The following is a 25,734-nucleotide window of genomic DNA, read 5'->3' on the forward strand; positions in this document are numbered from 1 at the left end:
CCAAAGAGGCGAAAGTGTTAAGCCTCTTCTGGAGTTCAGAGAAAGGCTTTATACGCGAGCTGCGGGGTCGATGCCCTTTCGAGAAGGACGACACGTGGTTTTGAAGCAAGCAAAAAGAAAGATGAACGTAGAAGAAACCTCTTTTCGACTACTCCTGTTTCCCTTTTATTTTTTTTTTCCTCTGTGCCTGTCGTCTACTCAGCAGGTGACTCTCTCTATACAGCCGAGAATAAGGAACTTGCTTGCACTATAGATCTTTCATGGCATCTTTTAGAGCTGTTATTATTTATTGAAAACTTTGCTGCTTTCTTCACTTAGTTTCCGGGTATTGGGGATAGTGCTACACGAAGAATGACTGAGGGCAGTATAGGTTTTTTTTTTCTGCTGTCAGGAGAAATGTCTTTTTTTCAATTTGCGTTATCTCACATCTTAGCAATGTCGTTCCGTGTAGAAAGGAAATGAGTTCCTGGTTCTCAACGTTATCATTCCATCTAGGGCGAACTAATAAAACATGGCTATTCTAGAATTGCCATACGTGCATATACTAAACGAACCGAATATATAGTTCTGTTTCTTTGATGGTTCTATGTGATAGGGGTAGAAGTGTGTAAGTTTGTTGAAAAACAGGATCAATCAGTTTAGCCTTATGGTGAGGCACCTATAAAAATTTACGATTTGTCTTGTGTTTGTGCGTGTGTGTGTTTTGCTATGGATTTTGATCGAATATTGTAGCAGACGTTTTTATACTGTCACAGAAGACTTGTCTTGGAAATTAGAGAAATGTGTTTGTGGCCTGTTTTTTGTCAAGCGTGATATCATAAAATCGACTTCATTCCTGTTACCATCGCAGTTCTGACCAAGTATATTTTCTCTGGAAATTCCAGAATTTTGCGCGAGAACCATTTGATGGATGTTCATGAAGAAGCGTTCAGGTATAACACGAAGATGTTGGAAATGTAAGTCTCTATACTTTTGTAAGAGAAACGTTGCTTGCAAGGCTTCTGTTGTAACATAGTTTTAAGTCGCCATGTTCAAGTGTTAGTGAAATTATCAAAGGAATCAAACTAAAAATTCCATAGCGTTATTTTAACTATTCGTGATAGATAACAACGTAGGGTTTCGGACGTATATTACATTGCTGCGTTAACACGTCAGGTCTTGTAAAGATGAAGCTAGTTGTGTGATGACCACCCTACAAGAGCTTACTTAATTTAGTTGTATTTTTTCAAAGTTGAGCTAACAGTTAAAAAAAGAGATTATAGACTAATAAATCAGTCAGTATATGTCACAAAGTAATTTACCGTGCAGCATTGCGTTTAGTGTTTCTTGAATGGCCATACAAAATCTAATCTTAATCTTCTTAAAGATGTGAAGGATTATAAAGAACTCTGCTCACAGAGTGGATTTAAGCTCAGTCAACTTCATCAAAGCGGTGAGAACAATGACTTCAAAACAAAAGCGTGTGATAGCCTGCACTTCCGTTCCCTCATCCTCATCAATTAACGAAGAGCTCAATAATGCGTGTTCCGAAATAATTACTGGAATGATGGCTAAAAATACTCATTAGTTTATTTTCTTGCCTGGTACTACAGAGACCTGGCTGTCAATTTTTTAACGTTCGTCCGTCCTGGCTTGTTCCACGGCCTTCGAGACCTTAAGAAGATGTGAGTTGGCGCACTTCCGATACTACAGTAGATTATCTGCATGCGTATTTTTTCTCCTGTGTTTTGAATTTATGAAAAAGAAAATTGCTTACAGTGACCTTTCAGCCAACGCAATCAAGACTCTGCCAGTCACACTGTTTCACAACCTTCGAAGCCTCAACTCACTGTAAGTGGCCATAGCATTGTTGTTGTCAGATTGCTTGTACAAGTTACGCCTACTGTGCTTCTTTTTTCTCAGGAATCTATCCGGCCTAGAAATTAACAACATCGAGATCCGGCATTTCCGACACTTGCCAAAGCTGGAGTTCATGTGAGTAGGATTTACCTGATTGTTTTCAAGTATTAAAAACAATAATCTGACATAATCACGCGTCAGAGCACAAGGCGTACAGTGCGGTGTACGCGAGACAATGGTCTTAAATACACATGGTGAAACCATGGGTAATGATACAGGCTATAGGATAGCGTGTATTTTCTGACAAGAGAAAGAAAAACTGACGTTCCGCTTTTATTTCGAGTCAGTGCATATCCAGACAACGACACGAACTTTGAATACGAGCGGAAAAAATTTTAACCGATCTACACTCGCAGCCTACGACGTGTGCTCAACCGCATGTTACTTCGCACCAGTTCTGTTTACCGTATATTGCGAACAAGGCCCCCAAGTGAGGACCGAGAGGTCAAGTTTTTGATAGTTTCTTCACGATGGTTGACGCCAGCTATGCTTTCTTCAAGGCAGTGGTGACCCAATGCATGCAGTCCATTCGCACAGCCTACACCTTTTATTTGGTGCCAGAAAATATGGCGCCTAGCCTTCAGTGCCAAATACTGCGTTGGCGGAGCCCCGTAAAAACAACAAATTTTGCTGTTTATCGCGAGGAAACAATGTGAAGCGCTTGAAAACATAATCCGGATGTTTCATTAAACAAAATAACCAGTGTGCCAAGATGTATATTGGAGTTCATGATGACCCAATGAAATGTAGTGCTGTGTGTCTCTTTTTTGTTGTTGTTGAAATGGAAATAAAGGAAAGAGGCGTAGTCGCCTTATAATGGTGGCGGCTACTCCTTTTCGCATAACCGAAACAACAATATAAAAATATATGTAAAAAAAACGAAAAGAAACCACATCGTAGGGCCATAAATTCACAGAACACAGTCCTGTACACCGCATATCAAGATAAAAGGCAAATGCAAGTTGAACCACAACGAGTTTGAAACAAAGTCAGGAACACACAAGCGGCAGTGATGTAGACTGCGATGAGCATAGTGTTTCTTCCTATTTCTTTGTTTTTCCACGTCGCTGAGGGCGCTATTTTTCCAAAAGAATTCAGGTCTACGTTTACAGTAATGTATACACTGCTTAACACAGACTAGGGCAGAGCATCTCGTCTACCCTACCATATTTTTCGGACGGGATTTCGTGTAAACAAGTGAACCACGAGCATTTGCAAGTTCATGTTTAAAATGTGACAACCAGCCAACTTTCATGCTCTTCACACATAATAGAGGTGTCCTGGACGTTTCTTCCAGAGCCACCATCAAGATGTTCATAGTGTAGGGGACAGGGCAGACAGGCTAGCAGCCCATTTGTTTAAACATCCTACATTTCTTTGTTTGCCGTAATTGCAACAGGAAACTAGATCAAACGAATAACATTTCCTCCCTAAAAATCAGTATTTAACAGCACCGTATAGAACAATAGCAGATTCGGCGACATCTAGACATAAGTTAGGACTCTTCAACGTGGGAGGAAGTTAGAAGCCTACGGGAAATACTTCACAATGCATGCTCCGTGGCCCCGTGAGTTCATTTTATAGACGAAACTTCGCCACCGATTTTTTTCCCGTATATAGTTATTGTATCAAAATATAGAAAAATGGCTTTTTTGTTGAGCAGGCTATCGCTGGCGCTATGAAAGCACTGCTTGCTGCCAGCGAATGATCAGCCGTACATACTTACACCGCAACTTTTATTCCACACTTATTTCGCTAAACCTACTTCTACACAGGCCACTAATTAGTAGCAAACCCGAATCTGCCACAGTGGTATGTAAATGAAATCGCGAAAAACACCGAAAGACATTGAATACAGTCACAGAGTACGAAAACATAAACGTTCTGCACAGAAGCCCAGAAAGCTACACAAAAAATAGTAGAACATGTACAAACGTGCTTAAACATGTATAAACACAAACACTTGCGTACCGATATAAAAGTACGTACTTGAAGTTGTAATTACGGCCCACTCGCGTGCAAAACGAGCGTGCCTGCTTCTATGTCGGTGCAGCTACTTCAAGAAGTTCCAGTACTGCAGCTACGCGCCGTACGTGCGCATCTGCGCCCCCAAGACGGACGGTCTCTCGTCCACGGAGCACCTGCTGGTGTGGCCCGTGCTGCGGCTGTCCGTCTGGGTGGTCGCCCTGACCACGTGCGCCGGCAACAGCGTCGTGCTCGCCTGGCGCCTGCTCTCCAAGAAGGAGGACCGCGTACTCTCGCTCTTCATCCGGAACCTGTCCGTGGCCGACTTCCTCATGGGCGTCTACCTCGTCACCGTGGGCTCCCTCGACGTAGCGTTCCGCGACGAGTACAACAAGCATGCCCACCAGTGGATGTCCTCCTGGCACTGCACGCTGTGCGGCCTGCTCGCCATGGTCTCCTGCGAGGTGTCCGTACTCATCCTATCCCTCATCACGGTCGAGCGCTACCGCTGCATCAAGGTGACCAGCCCATGTATGCTACGTCGAGGAACAACGAATGTTCTGGCCCGCGAAGGGCGATGCCCTTAAGCGCACGTCTGCTCGCGTGCTTGCCTGCTTGGGTGCTTGCCTCCTTAACATGTTCATTTATCACTTTGAATACGACGAACCCTTTGCAATGGCCATGTGAATTTTAATGGCAAGGGGCAAGGATTTCGGTATTAGGTCGTGCCTTTTGTAGTGGTTGCACCATGGTTAAGGCATGGCCATTGTCGTTGGGGCAGAGACGCGCGAGCTCGGGCCAAATGCGCTTGCGCTGGTGTACGCCGGTGCTCCTGGCACTTGCTCACGTAGCCGGAATAAACATTGTTTTCTTATAGCTCTGATGTCTCCATTAAGGCGAAAGCCTTAGACCTCTATGTTTGAAGGTTGCGTTGTGAGGTACAGAAAAACGGAGCGCACCGGGAAAGGGAAACAGCAGTGACTGAGGAGGCTTCTGAGAAAGGGCGACAGAGCGCAGTCGGAGAGTTGAAGGGGGAAATGGCAGCGGCGGTGCCGGAGGGCATGGAGGGAAAGGGCAACAGCGGACAGAAAGCGGCGCAGGGGAGGAGGACGGATACGTCAGAACCAGCGCAGTAAGGGCGTTGAGGGCAAGCGCGGTGACGGCGCTGGGGAGGAGGAGGGAAACGTCAACGGCGGCACCCGTATAACGTTCTGGAAGCGGTGGCAGCACGCTCGCAGCACGCTCGCCCGCCTTGTATACGTCGCCCCGTGGGCTCGGAGCTTTATCTCATATCACTACGGGTGACGACGCCCCAGGCCCTAGCCGCGGGCGGGGAAGACCGCGAAAGTAAACCGCAGCGGGAGAGACTAGAGCAGACACTGTTGAAGCTTGGGCAAGTTAGTGTGACATTCTTTTTAACAGCGCAACGGACAAGGACGAGACAAGTGCACATACACAGCGCGGACTTACAAGTCAGCGCTGTCTATGTGCACTCGTCTCGTCCTTGTCCTTTGCGCTGTTAAAAAAAAGGTTAGAGCAGCTCGAAATTCCGCTCGTCGTAATCGTCGTCGGAAGTAAGTGGATATGGCTGAAGGTGCGGTCAACTTAAGAAGTATGCAGTGCCAGAAGAATGTGAAAAAAAGAGATCGGGAAACAAAATAAATTATGTGTCTGTATTTAATGCATCGCGACTCAGGCTTTCGCCTTCAAGTCGTCTTAGGGAATGACATAAGAGACCCTGTGAATTTTTCTATGCTCGCTCCGTCCAAGGTCCCACACTGTAAGGGCATTACGGGCCCTGCCTGTAGGGTTTCCCAGTAAATAATGATGTCTGGTGACATCGGAGCTGTCTTTCTTTCAGAACTAGTAAAAAATAAACAGAGCCAAGTCAGTTTGAATGTCTCAAAATGACATGGTATGTGGTATTAACTCAAGTAATATATTAAATAGTCAGCTGAAGGAATGAAAAATGAATAAAATTTAATAAAGTCTAAAACTCAATTTATGAAAACACAGGTCTGTGGATATTGCGCTTTCCCGCGGCTGCAATGCTGCTACCGCCTCGTCATATTGGAATAATACAATAGCGCTGCCTGCGCTTACCACGCTTTTTCCCTCTTGTGGACGTTCTTCGCGCTTTTGGTGCCGTGACCTTGTCTGTTCTCGTGGTTGCACAAGCACTCTCTGTTCTTATGGGTTATTTTCTTTTCGGCGCTCTACTGAGATAATTTTCGCAACGATATAAGTACCATGCCTTGCAATATTACACGTTCAAATCGTAAATTGGTGGACTAGCTGGTGGACGATTTTGTGCGATGGGGTGCGCTAAAGTAAAATGGAAAGGTCGCAGATAACTTGACAGAGCATCTTTCCTGTGAAGTCGCCTGCTGCGTTTCCTCACCGCTTTAGCTAGCGTTTCCCTCATTCATTCATTCATTCATTCATTCATTCATTCATTCATTCATTCATTCATTCATTCATTCATTCATTCATTCATTTCTGCATTGACGCATTCACGCTGTGCACCTCGGCGTTATACAGACGAACGTGCGCGCCGTGACGGTGACGGCGGCGCGCTACTGCTTGGCGATCGTCTGGCTGCTGGGCCTGGGGCTGGCCGTGTTCCCCGTAGTCAAGTGGCCGCAGCAGCGCGCCTTCTACTCCAGCAACGGACTCTGCTTCCCCCTCCACATCGACGACCCCTTCATGCTCGGATGGGAGTACTCGGCCTTCGTCTTCCTCGGCGTCAACTTCTTCGCCGTGAGTGTATATAATTTACGAAAGCCATCCGACCCTTGGTCAATCCCCTTGACCAAGTTGGTAGGTGCCACTGCCGTTAAGATCATCATCATCATCATAATCATCATCATCATCATCATCATTGCTCTACCGCGGTTGTGAGCTGGCTGTCTGTACATTCCTTAGTCGAGCATAAACGTAAGCCGGTTTCGTAGGCAGCAAGACTTTCTTTTGCGCTGTTTTTAAGCGCTGCTTTGCAGTTCTTGGGTGCAGCTCTTTCCGTCCCTTCTCTTTCCCCGCATAGTTGACCGAACCCACTGAAATTTTCCTTATGCATTCCGACAATTCCGTATGATTTCCGTGATCCTTATGAAAATATAAAAAAATTATGTGGAAACCATGTAAATTCCGCAAGAATTGTACGGAAACATGTAATTATTTGAATGGAATACGGAAACTTTCAATAGCGATGTCGAGGCGTCAGTCGCAAGGCAGGCAGTTGCGGAGCTCTCAGCAGGTTTTCCTCTTCTCTGCCGATCAATCAGAGTATTTCGTTCTCTTTTTTTTTCGAAGGGGGAGGGGGGCAGGTGCAAGCAGTACTTGAGCGAGACCCTGAACTAACCGTGCACGCAGAAAAAAACCTGTACTGAGTAAATGTTCGCGCTTGAACTGGTGGACAGCAAACACGCTTGATGAAAGAGCGGTGGCACATTGCACCGCTATGTTTTCGTGTGCACACTTGCCTGGATGTCCCGAGTGCTAAAAAACGAGGCTCCTCTTCAAAGGATTCTCGCGATGAATACACGCGTCAGCGTCTTCCACCAAAGCACTTTGGTAAGCCAGTTCATTTGAAAAGGACTGCTTCACAACGTTTCATTAAACCACATTGGGGCTCAGCTTTCAGTAATACTGTCAATAAGCAACCGGCTGTTCACAATAACGAGTCTGACATGCTAGAGAATAGAGAATTTTGTCATACTTGAGGCGTGTAGTGTTGCATACAACGGAATATCGGAAGGCATATACGTGTGTAGCGGCGCGACTATCTCCTCCAGAGCTGGACTCCGGAGCCGCACTCCAGAGCCGCACTCCAGAGCCGGACTCCAGAGCCGGACTGTGGAGCTGGTCTGCAGAGTCCAGAGACTATCGTCTACGCGCGGGTAGTTACACTGGTGCTTACAGGCATTTACAGTAATTTCACGAGAACGCTCGAAACTTTCTTTTGCAACGACAAACTTACGCCAGCAGTAGATTCATGCCTATAGGACAGAAGAGTCGTACAACAAAAGAGGACGCCTGGCGCGCTGCGTTAGCTCACAGCGCCACGAGACACCACGACCATCTCCAGCGCTTTCGGGCACGTCATCGGGCACTTCCTCCCGCGTCAACACTACCACTGTTTCCGCTCGCTAAAGCTCCTTAATAGGAAACAGAAAATTGCGCTGGCTTGTTGGTATTCATTAGTAAGAACAAGCAAGAAGCTTAACAGAAAGGGAAGAAAAATTGTTGTTCTGCACAATAAATGAATCTGATTTTATTGTTAGAGTACAGATTTTATCTGTTAACATTGCTTATACACATATATTCAATTGAATTGAACTTTATTACACAAGGTATGGTCATACGTAAAAACATGTTTATAAACATCCGGATCTGTAGTATCATGCTAGTATGGATCCATGCAACAGTTACTTGCATAAATTTGCAGGCAGGAGATACATATTTATATTAGTTTAACAGCATATCAGGTTAGCATACAAAACAAGGAATCTGCAAATTTAATACATTTAAACACCACTTTAACGACATACCAGGTTACCATACAAAACATAAGAAATTAAAAACTGCCAATGCAGTTCTTTGTAATAACGTTTGAGCACCACAAGGAAAGCTCTACGTTGTTTTACATGAACTGAAAGATTTTTCTATAAAGAAGTGCCAACAATAGAAAGCCGTCTTTTTCCGTACACGTTTTCTACCAGTGGTTTAAGGAAGTTACCACATTCATAGCCTCTTGTCTTGAAATGCGAAAGCGTAAAATTTGAACAGGGAAGAGGAACATTGTTATTTAAAGAGTGATACACAATAATTGTAGTTTTTTATTGTATTAGCAGGTGTATGGGCATGATATAGTAGTGGGAAAAGAGAAGCTTAACAGAGGTTGCATAACTTGAATTTGAGAAGGACCGGATTGCGAGTTTTTTCAGAACTACAAGTGGTTTTATGTAGCAGTCATATGTGTTGTCCCAAGATTCAAGACAATGTGATAGTTTGCAATAAAATATGGCAAAATGAATCGTTCTCAAGGTCGCTGCACAAAAAAATGGCGACATTTAAAAAAGCGTAAAGCAGACAGTGACTAGCTTCTTGCATAGAAAGTATATGTGCATTTTCCAATTGATGTGGGGATCTAGTACAACGCCTACATATGTTAAGTTACTGACTCTTTCTATGGGTTCTCTGTCTAAGCCAGAAGCTGAGAGAGACCCCATAAAGAGAGCCGTGTGTATGTGAGTCTTCTTTTTTTTTTTTTCACTCCTCGTTACCACTGTTACCTGTCCTTAAGAATGACTTTTTTAAGAAAAAAGAGCGGGCGGGTGTCGAAACGGTCCATAGGCGCGACAGAAAATGCTAGGCCACGGTACCCAACGGCACAAGAACTGGAACTGTAGAAATAAAGTTTCTCCAATCCAATCCAATATTAGAAACGCGTCAGCATTCACCCAAGATCAAAAGCCGGCTTTGTGGGTAAGCAGATTACGTGCGCGTCTCCAGTGTCGGTTCGCATTTCCTTACAGCAGGAAAGTATTTGGTGAAGTGGTACGCCTTCGAATTACGTTAGCTTCGGTTCAGTTCTAGCGGCAGTAGATAGTGGGAGAACATGATGATACCGCTTCCGTGGACGGTGGCATTTGGAAAGATCGTCCTGCAAGTTCGTTTTCCGGGGCTGTTCTTTCTTTTCTTTTTGACATTTGCACAGAAGCGAAAAGCAACATCGCGTCGGAAATGAAACCCGGTCCATCCATCACACGCATTTATTTTTTTTGTACGCAACTCTTCGTCCGCGGACTTGGAAGAAAACATCTTTTAAAGTAACATACAGTCACCGCTTGCAAAATTATAGTCCTCCCTTATTCTTTCAAGTCCCTCTGATAAGGTGAAAGACACGAACAAAACTGAGAGAAAGAAACAAACAAATAGAAAGAGAATGAAAGAGAGAGAGAGAGAGAGAGAAATCAAGGAGGGCAAAGGCAGTCAGGGCAACCATTCGAGCATCAGGTTTTTTTACTCTTCACTGGGTGTATCAGAAAATGGAAGATAATAAAGTAAAGATAAAGAGATTGAATGCTGCACGAAAAAAAGAAAACACACCAGGACTACAAATGGACACTGAGGTCGGTGCTCTTGCTTCATAAGGTGCACTAGTACACGAATAGCTTTTGCACCAGCGACGGATGTGACCACAGTCCCAGTACTTTAGACTCAGGAAATGTTCTCGAGTCCAGCAGGTTTAACCCGGTCTGAAAATAGGCTCTGCTGGTCACGTCGAAGATGGGTACAACACAGAGGTTGCGTGATTTTCTTACATCGACAAGAGTCCCACGTCGTCACTAAGGGCAGTTTCAATAAGGACATAATGACAGTTCGTAAACGTCACTCCCAGCCGTACGCCGTACAGCAATATTGTTTCGCAGCGGGAGAGAGTATGCGAGACTGAAAACGGCTGGTGTCAGCTGGTATGAAAAATCGACGGCCCAGACTTACGGCGGCGCATTGTCCATTGTGCAATTTCGCTAACGCAACATATGGTGAATTTGTCAAATTGAGCGAGTGGGAAGGCACTCATGCAGTGCAACAGTCGGATGAAAATGATTTCAATGCAAGCCTAAAAAAGACCGCCATCAATTTTAACTGCTGGCCGTGTTACGTAAGCAAGTTAGCATGTCGCTGTGTTGTATGAAACGCAGACGATAACTCAGAAAATTAAAAAACTTAAGTGTAAGAAATTTTGAACCAATAGCTTAGAGTTATGGTTTACATATGAAAATAGTGCGAGAATCCCTAACAGCTTCATGACTTTTTTCGTGAGCAAATAAGTATAGAAGAACAGTAAGAGATCATTGGCGAAAAAGGAAAAGTGGGGCAGTAGACTTGCAGCAGCATAGTGCCGGAAGGAAACATACACCCTGATATATACAACGAATCGCGCAACTAAAATAAGCAAAGAGAAAGTTTTAGCAGTGAGCTGTTATTTTGGTGGCTGCGTTAAACTACTGCGAGTAGGTCGAAAGCGTTGCCAACGCAATGGCGGGCGGCTTGGTGAGTTTAGGCATTCCGGGCCATCTGCGAAGTCGCTGGTGCGTTCTGCTCCCATTTAAATATTCCGGTCGGGTAGCTTTCATAAAGTAATATCGTTTCAATCTTACTTTTCCAGGCACTCAACGAATTACAATGAACGCATTCCCAGGGGGCGACTCCGAAAACGGATGTTTCCTATAAAGTTTGAAAATTCTCTTGTGATGCCGATGAGTGTCTCGCACGCTTCGCTGCATGCGCAGAGAGTAGCTGCGGCATACTTTTACAGACTGTTTTCTTGACATTCTCCATGAAATTGCCTACAACCAATGAGGCAACCTAGTTTTCTTATTCTCAGATATTCACTGTTTGCTTCTACGCATCAGTAAGATGGAATGGGTGGCTTAACTGGGTCTGACATTACGTTCGCAGCTTGGCTACATATTTGGCTAAAATGTTACAAACGTAGTCGAACGTCCTTGATCTAATGAGAATAAAATCTTACAGCATAAGGGTGCAAATTAGTTATGACGAGGTGTGAAAAGAAATGTCTGTGGCACTGAAATTCATGGTGTTGATGGTGCGTGCCATGTGAAAGTGGAGGAAGCGCACCTATAAGAATTCGGCGTTTGGTAAAAGTATAAGGAGACAACAATAACAGCCTACGACTTGCTTTATTTATAGGATATTAACTACACCTACCACTTTTCACGCACCGTTACGCCGTGTTACGTACTATGAGTTCTAACGTGTTGGTTGCATGTCATGTTTTACGTGAGATAACCTACACATTTACACTTATGCGTCGATTTTTATGAAAGCTACTGTAATTCCAATTTGTAAAAAGATATAAACACTCGCACACACGGATGCTCACACGCACAGACGGACGCACACACACGCACTCTGTGTTTTCGATCTGATCCGTATCGTTCTTTTTCTTTTTCACCTCATCATGCGCAGATGGTGCTTATCATGGGCCTATACCTGTCAATGTTCACGATCATCAGAGAAGACAGGCAGCATGCGCGTCCTGTCACCATGAAAAAGCAAGAGGACGTCGTGCTGGCGCTGCGATTTTTCTTCATTGTGCTCACAGACTGCCTCTGCTGGATTCCCATCGTGATCATAAAGATACTGGCCCTCTGCGAAGTGCGTATCTCAGGTAGGTTTACGATCTACATGAAACTCTTTCGATCCTGGCGAACACGTGTAGAGGAAAGTCGATAACAAAATCTCCGCTCTGCATTGGGGACGCAAAACACACGAACAATGTATAAAAGCGATAGCTCGAACACAATTTTTCAGCCCTGACTTATGTTACACTGAGAAATCAAGAGACAGACAAAGAGGGATAAGAAGGCAGTGACAGTGCAACGAAAATTCTATGTAATTTGTGTTTTTGCTTTGAGGGGGCGAGAAATGCATAGACAAAAAGGAAGCGATACAAAACCGTTGTTGGAACATATACTTAAGGGCAAAAGAAACATGTTTGAAATTAGAAGGTGCAAACACTTGGTCACGGTATCCAAAGAAACACACCAGTGCCTGCAGTTCGTTTCTCGGCAACGAATGGTGCATGAAGCAGGCCTTGTCTCTGCGCATCTATACATAGGGTAGCACGCAATATCTATCATTGACGGTAACACCGAACTACACGGCTCCTAAACGCTAGAGTTTCAATCTGCATGAGCCCGTAGGAAATGTCCGCTTGACCGAGTTTACGCTGAGTCGACAACCATTTCACCATGACTATTCAAATGGCAAGGCATAATGCAAAACTTTACATACAGCAGAATGACCTATAGCGGCGAATGTATTTGATTGCAAAGTTAGAGAACTCCCGAAGACGGAGTCGAACGTGGTAAAATCAGTTAATTACGCAAAAGGGGCCGTAAGCGCTTTCTTTACTATTACAGTACAAGAAAACAGCTGCCAAAAGCATACAGAATAATTGTGACGTTATTATCTAGGGCAGATAACAACGCTGAGTGGATTGAAATGCGCAGATTGTTGGTGCTCTCCTTTTCAGTCTGCGTGAGAGGACTACTAAGTTATATTTATACTTATGGGGTTTTACGTGCCAAAACCACGATCTGATTATGAGGCACGCCGTGGTGGGGGACTTTGTATTAATTTGGACCTCGTGTGATACTTTAACCTGTACGTAAATCTAAGTGCATCAGTGTTCTTGCTTTTCGCCCCATCGAAATGCTCCGACCCTGACCGTAATTTGATCCCGTGACCTCGGGCTTAGTAGCCACACAATAGCCACTATGCAACCACGGCGGGTAAGGCCAGAAAGTTATTTTGCAGGTAAAAAAGGCTAAATATAAATGTGATGTGCCTGCCAGTGTTAGAATACGTAGAAATGGTTCAGTAAACCTGTGCTGGGCAAGGAAGCACTTTCTAGGTACTGAACATCATCGTTCGCATGCCAGCAGTTTGATAAACTCTGCTGATTTTTTCACGTATACGAAAAGTTGCTTGGAACTCTTTCGTCTGATACTTGGGAATTGAGATAACTACTGAAGAATACAGCCTAAACTTCCAGGACCAGAGTGGGGCAATACGACATATAGATCAGTGATGTGTTCTGTTGCCTCTTTTTTATCCTGCCTATATTTAGTATGTACGCTGCTGTAACAATGAACCAACTGGCTAAGACGAAAATATTGTGGACACGAAAGAACAAAAAGCACCTCATATTTAAAAACTGGTCGTTGCCATTCTATACATCCAAACAGGCGATATTTTTTTTTCGTAATATTGTGGTCAACGTTTCAAATTCAACACTGGCACACTCACTGAGGGAACGTTGTCGTGTCTATCGCAGAAAACGTCTACGCATGGGTTGTGGTGTTCATCCTGCCAATCAACAGCGCTCTGAACCCAGTCATCTACACGCTTGCTGCGCCGACGGAACTGAGACGCCGCATCGAGAGGTTCTCCCAGCGTATCCTCAAATGCCACAAGCAAATCGAGTGCATGTTGACCAGTAGGTACAAATCTGTTCTTTGCCGCATTTTCTCCCTATTTATTCCACACCGCATTTCACGACGGCATTTCGCATGAACTAATGCAAATTTTACTTTCATATTTTGGTACCGAATTATTGCTTCATATTAGGTCCTCGAATAAAATATGCAACTGAATAATTTCTTCTATTATCTCACTAAAGTTCAGCCTACAGCAAGATGCGAAAAATAGGCTCCCAAAATAAAATAAATATTGCACCAGTACCCTCAACACGTTAACTTAGAATTTAACAAAGAATTGAGGCGATTTTCAATGAGATTTATGTATAGGTAAATATTTTAAGCGATATATTTCTTGTGCCAGCTTACGTCCACCATGACACTATATCGCAGATCAACGATTAATCAAGTAATATTTTCTGATGAGATCATTAAATGCTCACTTTATACAACGTGGTGCACTTGTGGAAGTAAAGCCAGCAAGACCTTAAAGCATGTCTAAGGGGTATAAATACTCATACTACCACTAATATCGAAATTTTATTCTGCGAATTTTTCCATGATGTCTAATTATTTTCAAGGTTTTTTTTGTAATGCAGATAATATATCTCTGGCAGACGATTAGTAAAATACCAACGCACTTCGCCGGAAGTTTGCTCAGTGATGTTTTAGAGCCGGTACTCATCTCGGAAAACCTACAAAGTGGGTATGCCTTGTACCCTACAGTGTTTAAATTCTCTACCAGAAAGAGGCGGGGAGGGGGAGGTTGATATGCAGCTTTGAAGGAGGAAGAAGCGATAAGAAGCCGCAATAAGTGAATCTTTATCGTCATATTATCGAATACAGGATTCAGAGTCGAACTCACAAAGCTTTCCGTCCGTAAGGGTTCTTTGTCATCAACCGGCAGCCTTCGATAATTGTATGTGCAGCGTGAGGATTAGCTCAAACTTCCTCTTACAAAGAGTTGTAGCGACGAGCTTCTTGTGAATACGGGCGTACTCAGATTTCTTAGCCGCTTCACACCTTTTGTCTGTACGCATTTCCGTGAATCCATAAGTCCATGTCCTTTCTAGGGAGGGGAGCAAGGACACCACAGTCCGTATTAACAAAAAGGTTTTTACTTTAAAGCTGTCTGTAAGAGCCAGCTACTCATTATGACCGGCATACTATTAGCGAAGGCAGATGGTTGCTGTGAAGCCTCTGTGTATTCGTCCCTTGATGTCCTAATGGCGAGAACTCTAAAGGAGACGAAATGGTCACAATACAATGGGAAATTCAATTGATCAACAGTTGCCGAAAGGGAGCGCTCAACCCGCAGCCAATGTTTTGACAAGCAGACTTCTCTTCGTCAGTACGACAACCTGAGCCTTGTTCTTGGTCTGGACTGAGCCTTCCCTTGTTCGCCCACTGTTGATCAATTCGGAGAAAGTCGCACATCTTCCCGTCCCAACGTGGGTGCGGCCCGCAACCCCTGCCGACCACTAAACCAAGAGTGGGTAGGGAGGGGTTCCTCAGGACCCAATAAAGTTACTTCCTCCTCCTCCTCCTCCGGCGCAGCTTTCTTCTAGTATTGCTTTCGCTTATAGTTACGGCTAATTGGTGTGTGATGATGAGAGCTCGTTTTTTTATTTTTCTTGCAGGTAATAGGACTCCCCGGTCATCAGTAGCTACTCAGAGCCTGACCGGCACCGACATAGCCTCTGCATCCACAGACTGCACTTCGGCTGGCGGCTCATACCACCCCATGGCTCGCCAGTCGATCGCAGCCATACACGAGCTTTCCGAGTCTTCCGAGGCCGACGATACGGTTCTGTGAAGGGTTGAATTGCGCCTGCGAAACAGCACGGTTATCGACTAATGTCATGACACATGCGTCTCCCTCCCTCCCCTCCCTCCTCCCGCGTCTACACAATCCGTGAGGCGACGGTAAAGGATCTAAACTGTGCTAGCGGCGACAGGTACGCGCGCGCACAAGCTCGGGACTCTTTCACATCTAGGGTGGTGCAGCTTCACCGAGAAGACCGAGGGTATCGTGTCCATTTCATAGTCGTCAAAGAAGTGTATCAGCATAGACGAAGGGGTCGTTCAACGCTTAACGCGAGACGATGTGTCGCTGGCTTTGGTTGGCCCTTATTAGGTGCCCCCGCTCTCACTGTACAGTGGGCGTTCGTTAGTTTGAGTTGTCGGGAATACTATTCGTTAGAAAAATCTGAACTACACGGCACAAGTGATACGCACGTTTTACGAGACTCCGTGAGTGACCAATCTATTGATAAACCAATAGACACATCATGCTCTCAAGGCGGCATCTGCGAAGACAAGGATGACCTGTACCAGGCTGGGTGCGAGCTGCTTCTGTCACGAGAGTACGCCGTTGCATCACTGTCGCTTGCATCCTACGTTTCGGGTTGTCGTAGCAGAGTTCCTTGCAAGATGAGAACATCTTGCTGAAGAAGCGGCACTGTTTGATGAACATCTTGATTGGCACCAAATGTAGGACAACGTTACACATGGTTTAAATTGAGATATTGGTGCTCGTTTAGTGCTCACAGCAAAAACTGCTTGCAATGAATATGGTAATTTTCCCATGAAAATTCAGGAGAAATACGTGAGCCACCGAGCGGCTGAGCTTATGAGAGATTTATACATGGAAACGTTGAGGTTACATTTTCTAAACTATGGTAACTTTGTATACCACACAGGTATGTCAGTTCGATGATCGCCATTGGTAAAACCAACATCGCCAGGAGTGTGTTGTAGTTCTTACAGCCCATGGGAACAAAACTTTTCAATTGAAGTGAAAGTAAGCCGTCATATATTTAACTACCACTGGTGCTTTCATGTGTGTTGCTTCTATTGTAGTGTATATTTCCCTTCTTTCAAGGTGTTCTAAATGAAAGCACGCTCAGAATTTGCTGCTCCTTAACATGTCGATGACAAATGCTGCGTTTTTTTTTTCGGTTTCTTTTTCTTTTCAATGTGGCAAAACATGTGTGGCATTCTGCTTTCCCTGCGCCCACGCTACTCAGCAACTACCGAATCTGGCGTGCTTGCTGGTTTCGTGAATGTTGGCCCAGCAAGCGGCGAACATTACTGCCAAGCGCCGCTTGCCATCAAAACGCGTAGGATGCAGCATGTGACTAGAGGTTGTAAAGGTGTGATCTGGCGCAGAACTACAGAACCATTAAGTTCTTGTTCTGAGCGTCCTTCGGTTGCTCATAACGTATATCAGCAAGGGGAGTATGCCGTGAAGATGTGCATACAGTGTAATCGGCAGTGTGCCGGTTTGTAACCACATTGTTTCACCAGTGCTCGCTTGATGCAACTGAAGGGAGATGTAGGCGAAATCTTTTCATATGTTTGTCGTACAAAGTTAAGATAATGCTGGGAGATGTCTCCTGAAAACGAACAGCATCTATGGTAGCTCTAATTTGATCAGACTGACAGAGATGAGGAGGAAAAGCTGTAATGAGCAACCGCTGTAGGGGTTATACATCATGCACATCAGTCTAATTCATGAATCCCTTATGCGATCTCACATTTTCTCATACTGCCTTTTTATATTAATATTTATAAGACCAAGGTGATCTCAGAGTAGACCACCTTGGTGACTTTAGAGATAAATAGCAATGCCTTTGAAAAATTCTGCGCACAGCAAGATCACCGGGACTCTTGGTTTAGCATTGGACAAAAGTCTGAAATTTATTACAAAGAAAGAAATCACAAATTTGCAGATATTTGAATGCGGCGCATTTATATGAAATTCTGCATTCCCAAATCATTCTCAGGCGTTACTAGCTCGAATATTATTTACCAGTGTACTATCAAACTGTTTGCAATCTTTTTAAAACTACCTTATGTAGAAGGTAAGCAAGCTTCAGTGTACTCTGCTGTTTGGTGAGCAGAATTTGCAGCAAACTTCTTTAAGCTCAAATGACTAACCCTGCAATGGTAGGCTGTCGTGTTGATAACGATGGCTTCGAATGAATAGCAGGCAACTTGTTATTCAACATATTCTACTTAGATACGTCAATGTTATCCGGCAACATTGCTTAATTCTGAAAATTAAGGGTCTTACTTATTTACACATTGTGTGCACTGACTGTAACTTGCAACTCATGCTTTCAGGGCAACACTGCCAAATTAGTTGGCCAGCATAGTGACGTTTCACTGACTCGAAGATTGAAGGGCATGTTATTTTCCAGCGTTTTATAAGTATGCCTGGCTCCTATGGCATACATAACGTTGCCATCCATGATCACAACTGTGCATAACTTTCTACAGCCATATTCACTATTCTTGACAGGGTATTGACTCCACACGTCCACCCCACGGGTTTTACAAGTGCATATATGATCTGTACTGTAAACGCGTCTTATTGTTCGTCAGTGTTATATCGTTAAACAGCCTCGCTGTGTGGTATAGACAGCTCCGTGCTTCGCCGGTCTCAGTCATAGCTAGCCATTGTTACCCCACGTTTTACGTGTGAAATGCACTAACTTGACTGTTGTCAGTAATTTATGCATGATCTATGTCCGGCACTGCACTCTCTGTAAATATTCTCAGCCATCCAAGCTGGTGCCACCACCTCGACGAATCCCTTCAGCGTCTAAACACCGAGATACCCAGAAGGTATATGTACCGATGGGGTTAACCTACCACAAGTGTGGTCACTCACATACACCTAATTGGTCTACGTATATATAAAGCGAAAATTTGGCGTAGAATGAAATTACTAGTTTGTCTTCGTAGCCGCATTGATTCCTTCTTTGTAGCCCACATATTGTAAAATATTGTATTGTATTCTCCTTCACGTACGAGTACAGCTAATTTGCCGACTAACTCTTCTCTGTCTTCCTGTCGTTCAGTTGATGTCCACCTTTTAGTTCATGTGGTGGCTACCCTTGTGGTAAAGGCATAATAACAATTCCTTGAAAAAGATAATGCTTCGCGTAGACTCCTCTGCTGCGTTAGTAAGCATATAAAAAGATAAAACACAAAGCACATTGCGAGATGCATCTTTTCTGAATTTACTAAGCACTAAGATGCAAAAAGAAAGAAAATAGCAACACGTTGAACGATCTGCAGTGTACGCGAAACGGTTGCCAACGAATAGACACCATCAAGGTTGTACGCGAACGGAAGTGACCCATTGTGGACAATCTGGCACAGTACTGTCCTACGCGGCGCTTTTACGTAATCGTTCTAAAATCATGAAGATGCGCAGCAGTAGCTTGAAGCTCAAACTTTCCGGCATCTTTAGTGTCTAATTTGTCTGAAACCACATCCGTTGTGTTGCGGATCAGTGAAGTCCACGACATTGCGTGCGTTTGTCCTCGTGGCTGTGCGCAACATACTTATGGTCACCTATATTCAACCCCCCCCCCCCCAAAAGAAAAGAAAGAATGAAAAATATTATGAAACTTGGTGCTTGATAAATTGTGTCTTTGTGCGATGTCATACGTTCAGGTATGTCAGCGCTGAAACGAAACATTTTTGAAGATATTCTAGATGATTATGCAACATTTGCCCAGCGTTACTCCAACCTGCCGAAACAGGGATGTCATCGTTCGATGCGATGGCTGTAGCGACTCGCTAGTTAAGGCAGACGATGTCGTTGCTATTGAAATTATCCAGTGTGGATTGTAAGATACGCGTATGAGCAGGAAGCAGGAAGTCCTGTAGCGCTGTACATTTAGAGGAAGGACATTGCGGTGTTCGCATCCCATACCACGAAAATCATGGCACGCGCACCGGCGTTGGCACCACGTGTTCAATGGATGTGCTATTGTGTCGTTGCTCCATTATGCTATAACTGTACATAACGACTGCTTCTTTGCCGATGTTGTATTCCATGACACCTTTGCGCAACCGCTAGTTATAAGTGTATTGATGGGTCCAATCTAAAACTGTGCGTTAATGTGGATAACGTAATCGTCGGCCCTTTTTGTCGTTTAAAGGCTACGATTAAGGTCAACAACTATTGAAATTTCGCCAAGGACTTACGTGCTATCCTTTTTTACTCTGTGCGTTGCTTCGGTTTAGCTTCAAGAGACTAAACCGAAGTGGCTAGCACTGTTGGCCTACTGGACTCAGTACATGTTTATGTTGAACAAAATCGATTTGATGCTGATTTGAGTTGTATAGAATCATGCAGGTTTTTGACAGCTAGGCCCTACTGTGGCAGTTGCTTGTACAACCAGTCGCCTTGCTGCGACAACATAGAAGTAAAATAATTTAGAGCCGAGCTCAGATGTATATCAAGTTTACGTCATGAAACCTGCTCAACATACGCTACTACATTCGGGTTCTGCAACTTTCAGCGTGTTCACGTTTACCGATAACAGTACACGAGAGCATAACAACTGATGGCGTTCGCCAAAGCAAGACAGCCACTATTACGCTACAAAACTGCCGACCTAAAGTTATCGCCGAGAGAAACGACAAACCTTAAGGTCTTGCATGCAGCAAAACCTGCCATAATATTACCCGAGATGGTGTAATTGCATTTATATTCACCGGTTATCAGAATTTCAGCTAACGTGCTACAACACTTAAACTATAACGCGATGTTACAATGTGGATAGCACACCAGAGACAGCTGCACGTTTAGCTGTTGCAGTGGTGACCAGAGAGTATACATTGTGGGCATATTTATCAACAGGAAACCTTCCCTTTAAAATGTAAGGAAGGTCTTTCTGTCATGTATGTACACATTTCTGACATCTGTATTGTACTTTCATTTCGTTTCGTTTTTGTACGACGAGTGTGTAATAAATTATCTGTAACACGTACAAGGTGCGTAACTCCTGTGATCGTATCACTTTGCTGTTCAGGATGAGACGATTCGAGCCTGCCATGAATAAAACAGGCTGTTTTTAACGTCCAATGTGCTGCTGTTTTCGGTGCCGCACATTAGCCTTCTTATTATATACAATTTATCGTTGAATATATTTAAAGTAGTATTTCTGCATGCTGCGCGAGCATATACGACAAAAAAAAGACTCTTTAAACCGTTTTACTTGCACCGCAGGAAAAAAAAAATATTAGATAGAAGGAACTCTGCGAGCAAGTTACATTATATAGAAATGCGTTAGCAGACAAACAAATTGGGAAACAGCAACGATAAAGCACAGCCCGAGAGATACACCGAAAGAAGAGCCAATAGAGAATTGCAAGAAAGATTGCATCAATGAGAAGAGTCATATCGAAGTCCAACAAGCTAATTAATTGGGCGAGTTAGTGATTCATCATCCTAATAGAAAAAAGACGAAAAATAGAAAACTGCACTGAGACTGAATGAGACCGCAAGAACATGACCACATGGCATAACCACATGACAGTAGTGTCGTTTTGTACGACGATACTGTCATGTGATGCCCCTGGTTTTTATATGTATGCCTGTTCTTCAATAAAAGTTTCAATTTTGAGTCGGCGTCGTGTTTTATCCCCTTCCTTTCCTGTGGTCCCATCCGTTGTTGCTGTTCTGCCGCCAGGTTTCGGTAGCCAGCTTTTGTGTCCACCGTGAGAATACGAACCCAAACTAAACGACCCTGATTTCTACCCAATCCGTCAACGATAGCTAACTCAAAGAGCACAATGCTGCTTACACAATTTTACTGCACCGTTTCTGTGAATCGCCCATGCATGAAACCGGCAACAGAGGTAAGGGTTATGCTCACGTTTGAGGGCATTTTTTTTATACACTTACCTTTGTTTTTATAGATGTCTTGCACTGAGTGAAAATGAAATCAAGGAGGAAATACGCAAAGGGGGAAGTCGTCGTTTCTAACTGACGTCTGACAATTTCCACGAAAGCCGAAAATAAATTACGAACTTGGCGGCTGCAGCGCGTGGGGTTCCGAGCACTCGCAATAGTTGCGCTACGTGGTTGAGTTTCCTAAAAAGTACGTGTTCGCGTTGATATTTGCCATTATTCTTGTGAATTTGAGACACATTTATTTACCTTATGCTAGTGGCTTGTTTTTTTTTTATTGTTGTGGTTGCTTTTTCAGATGCAGGTGATATTAGGCTCATATGCTAATTGGATAGCTCCGGTATCGCAATGTAATGACAGCTTGTTCTTTTTTTTTATTTTGACTAGGCCGGCACCGGAGCTGCCAGCCTTGCATTATTGGCTGGGGGCATTTAAGGGGGGAGGGTTATGGGGCTTCGAGCGCTCACAACGGTCGCGCAACACCATTGCGTCTCCGAAAATTCAATGCCCTTCATCTCCCTCTGCTTGGGCGGGATGGCAGCGGCCCGTAAGACATTGTCACTCGGCTGTCATCCCACCCACAGGAGAGTCAATGAGCTGCCTCCAGTGGCCGAGATATTTTGTGGGATTGGGAGCCTAGGCTGCATGCGCGCACCTAGCGATCCCACGTCCAGACGTGGGAAGGTGCGCATACAGTAGAGGGACGAGCATATTTCGCTTAAAATGTCCGATAAATGATTTTGCGCTTACTCATGTAGTGGGCTTGCTCAAATTTCGCAGAAAGATCACATTTTGAATTCTATACGTCGTTCAGCGTAGCGCTTGGTACAGTTAGTTTTCTTGTTTTTAAGGGAAAAATATGCAAAGTTGCCTTCATTAATCGCGATGCAAGCTGCTACCGACCCGGTGCTAGTGTAAAGTTCTGTCGCATCCTGTCGGAAGCTGCAAGAAGCAGCGATTCAAGAAGTATTGCCGTGCGTTCCAGAGCAGCGGGCAACACTCAGCAATCGTCCCTTGACGGCTACTCTCTGCAGCTGCAGGCAGCTGGCGACACAAGTTTGTGCCAGCGCTATCTTCTCAGGCATTTTTTCCATAGACAAGAGCCGTTTCTCATTCCTTTTAAAACTTCAGGCAAGTAACTGTAGTTATGCCAAGCAGGACGAATAATAATAATAATAATAATAATAATAATAATAATAATAATAATAATAATAATAATAATAATAATAATAATAATAATAATAATGACTGTGCCTAGTGTTTCACTGAACGAAGCAGACTGCAAAATGCGATCTTCCTGCGTAATTTGAGCAAGAACAATGCAGCGGTAAGCGCGAAAGCTTATTTTCAGACATTTTAATTGAAATATGGACGTCGCTGTACGTGTTACTCTCTGGAGGCCGCGGACACTTTGTTACGCCGTCGGCCGACTGTTACTTAGGCTCGTCGGGATCCAGGCCTCGGCGGGCGCGCGCACTCTTCCGTCGTCTCGACGTCTTGAAGCGGCGCCTTCCGATCTTGCCCCGTCTGTTCCTTCTGTTTGTTTCCCTTTATATTTTCTCTGCTGTGGGGTGCGCAGTGGCAGGTGCTGGCCGAAGGAGAGGCGACAGCTCTACAGACTGGGATCTGTGTTCTTTGTTTCTCTCTGTCGCGATGCGACGTTAGCGGCCACCTGTGACTATACGGCCATGTTGTGTAGGAAGGAATACGATTCGGACTTGGTCGTATTGCTAAACTTGTGTCGTGTGGGGACCCAGTCTGACGAATGTACCGTATTTTCTTTCCCGAGATCTTCGCCTATGGGGTCTCCCTTGTCGCGTGCGCGGTCTCGCCTTCGACTATACTGGAACCAGCCGGGCGCGTCGGCACGCGGCCGGAGCAGCCGTTAGGGCGGCGTATGCCCGTGAGACGCGGCCTGCATTGTCATCCGCTCGTGAGGAGCCTATGAGACCACGAGCGTGAAGAAGAAAACAGACAAAAAAAAAACAATTATTGCAGTTTAACCTGCCAAACACATTAGTGTAGTCGGGTAAATTTGGAGAAAATTATGAAATTATGTAATCTTTACGTGCCAAAATCACGATGTGATTATGAGACATGCCATATATATAGTGTGTGTGGGGGAGGAGGGGGGGGGGAAGGATGGGTGCTCTAGATTAATTTTGGTGACCCGGCGTTCTTAAATGTGCACCCAGTGAACGTTGCACACCCATCCTTCCGGCCCCATCGGAAGGAGAAGCTCTACTCTAAGTAAAACTCAAATCCACCTCTGATTTTCTTTCTTCAACACTATCGAGTTCATAAGCTATTGCCGAGATAAACAACCAACATTTAAGGCAGGGATTCCCAAGCTGGATTCCGCGAACAGCATTTTATTGTTCCGCAAGCGGCAAAGGCGAATCCGACCCCATCCCCACTTCGGTAGATTTTTGCATTAAGAGTTTGGATTTAACAGTTACGACCACTACATCCGTACTTCGGTAGTCGTTTCGACAAATGCACTCGCGGCAGCGGCGTTCAAGACTCATTGCGTTGCGATTGGCGGAATGGCAGTGTCCTCGCTGTATGCGTTTAACAAGAATAAACTTGTACAACCTGAATAGTAAAAGCAACGAAAACCGCGTCATGAAATCCACACGCATACCTTTATCGTGACAACGCTGCTACCTCTATGAGGTGACCGCCACGTGTGTCACATTGCGTAGCATTGGTGCACAAGATCACATGTGCGTGTCTCACTTTCCTTTACGCCAAAGCAGCAGGAATGACACGGCCAAATTTATTACATTTGATTAACCGTTCCACGGGAACTGCGTTACACATAGATTCCAAGATGGCGCTACATCTGGATGTTTTTTTTTATACTTTACTTCTATCACTGGTTTTGTTGATGCAGGTGACGTTACGGTAATTACAGGGTTGGGGTGGGGGCGGGAACGTGTAAATATTTGCTCAAATATGCTAATTACTAACACAAAACAGAAAATCTGGTTCAGACGCTGTTCAACAAAACCTTAGCGTTGTTGCAAACAGCATGAGTGAGACACTAGAAGGTGTCGATAAAAAGACACAGCAAATCCTGCACAAACGTAGCGTCCGCAAGAAACCACCACAACAAAATAGCTCTTGCAAGATAGAGCAGGGTGCTCGCACTTCGTAGGGTGCGTTTTTGTTTGCTACATTCGTTTCTTGGTGGTAATAACATTCTTAAACTCATAAACGTATGGAGCTAAATCGAAAGCATTAGTAAGCACGAAAAAGAAACAGCAGAATGCCGATATTTTCACTGCCGTATGCTGTCAGGTTATCATAAAATATATGAGTAAGGATTGTATCTTCAGAACAGAGGAGCTAGCCGAGCTTAGTGCATTATTATGTTCTTTGTCGAGGATTACGAGGCATTTTTAAAGCAGTGAAAGGACCAGCTGTTATCATGCTCGTCGAAGACTATAACTGAAGTAGCACAGGGAATATTCTTCGAACACAACGTATCACCGTCATACCTAGATAAGGACTTCAGCTATGAGGAATGTTTTCGTTGGCTGTACACTGTAGCGTAAGTATAGTGAAGGCAAGTGTGTACCCGTCCCGCAAAAGACCGGAAGAAGCCTCACGTTGCGGATACACAAGTAGCGAGTATACTGCTTGCGGTTTGTCGCATACTGCTCAGAAGCGTCCTCACGACAGGCGAGCACTCAGATCGAATGGTGAGACTTAAACGCACTCCTATAAGAGACGCCATGTCGCGGGAACTCGTCCTAATCCCGAACACGCGGAGTTTAAACCTTCGTCGGAATGCCGTGGCCATGAATCAAACTTGCGACCTCATGCTTAGCAGCAGAACGTCATAGCCTCCGAGCCGCCACGACAGGTCGACAAAATGTCAGAAACGTCATTGATGTTCCTCTCTGAAAGGAAAAGTACCGGCGCATTCGCATGCAGGACCTCAAGCGTCCGCATCCTATGTGAAGTAGAGCGTCTAGGTCGTTGGACATTGTGCCATGCGGAAACGTGAACACATAACGCTATTTTGTACTCCTTCGTTGTTTAAAATAAGGAAGGAGGGCATCGCCCTGCTCAGTCTGAGAGATTCTTTGATATTCCCGTCGCGTCTTTCACCACTCAACAGCTTTCAGCGCC

General features: G+C 44.5%; 1 protein-coding gene across 6 annotated transcripts in view; it reads left to right on the forward strand.

Moving 5' to 3' along the window:
- The window catches only part of Lgr3 (Leucine-rich repeat-containing G protein-coupled receptor 3), a 199,672-nt gene extending 178,989 nt beyond the window's left edge, over positions 1 to 20,683 (forward strand). For 5 of the 6 annotated variants that reach the window (XM_065432762.2, XM_065432761.2, XM_070535376.1 and 2 more), the window contains 9 exons: positions 885 to 956; positions 1,593 to 1,664; positions 1,759 to 1,830; positions 1,903 to 1,974; positions 3,953 to 4,382; positions 6,406 to 6,624; positions 11,863 to 12,064; positions 13,736 to 13,897; positions 15,518 to 20,683. In XM_065432762.2, the coding sequence (XP_065288834.1) occupies positions 885 to 956; positions 1,593 to 1,664; positions 1,759 to 1,830; positions 1,903 to 1,974; positions 3,953 to 4,382; positions 6,406 to 6,624; positions 11,863 to 12,064; positions 13,736 to 13,897; positions 15,518 to 15,693 (1,477 nt within the window). In that variant the 3' untranslated portion in view covers positions 15,694 to 20,683. The remainder of the gene's footprint in view (positions 1 to 884; positions 957 to 1,592; positions 1,665 to 1,758; positions 1,831 to 1,902; positions 1,975 to 3,952; positions 4,383 to 6,405; positions 6,625 to 11,862; positions 12,065 to 13,735; positions 13,898 to 15,517) is intronic. The other variant, XM_070535378.1, reaches the window with a different exon arrangement.
- Positions 20,684 to 25,734: the final 5,051 nt, after the last annotated feature.

This window comes from Dermacentor albipictus, chromosome 3 (assembly GCF_038994185.2).
Source record: "Dermacentor albipictus isolate Rhodes 1998 colony chromosome 3, USDA_Dalb.pri_finalv2, whole genome shotgun sequence".
Taxonomy (NCBI): domain Eukaryota; kingdom Metazoa; phylum Arthropoda; class Arachnida; order Ixodida; family Ixodidae; genus Dermacentor; species Dermacentor albipictus.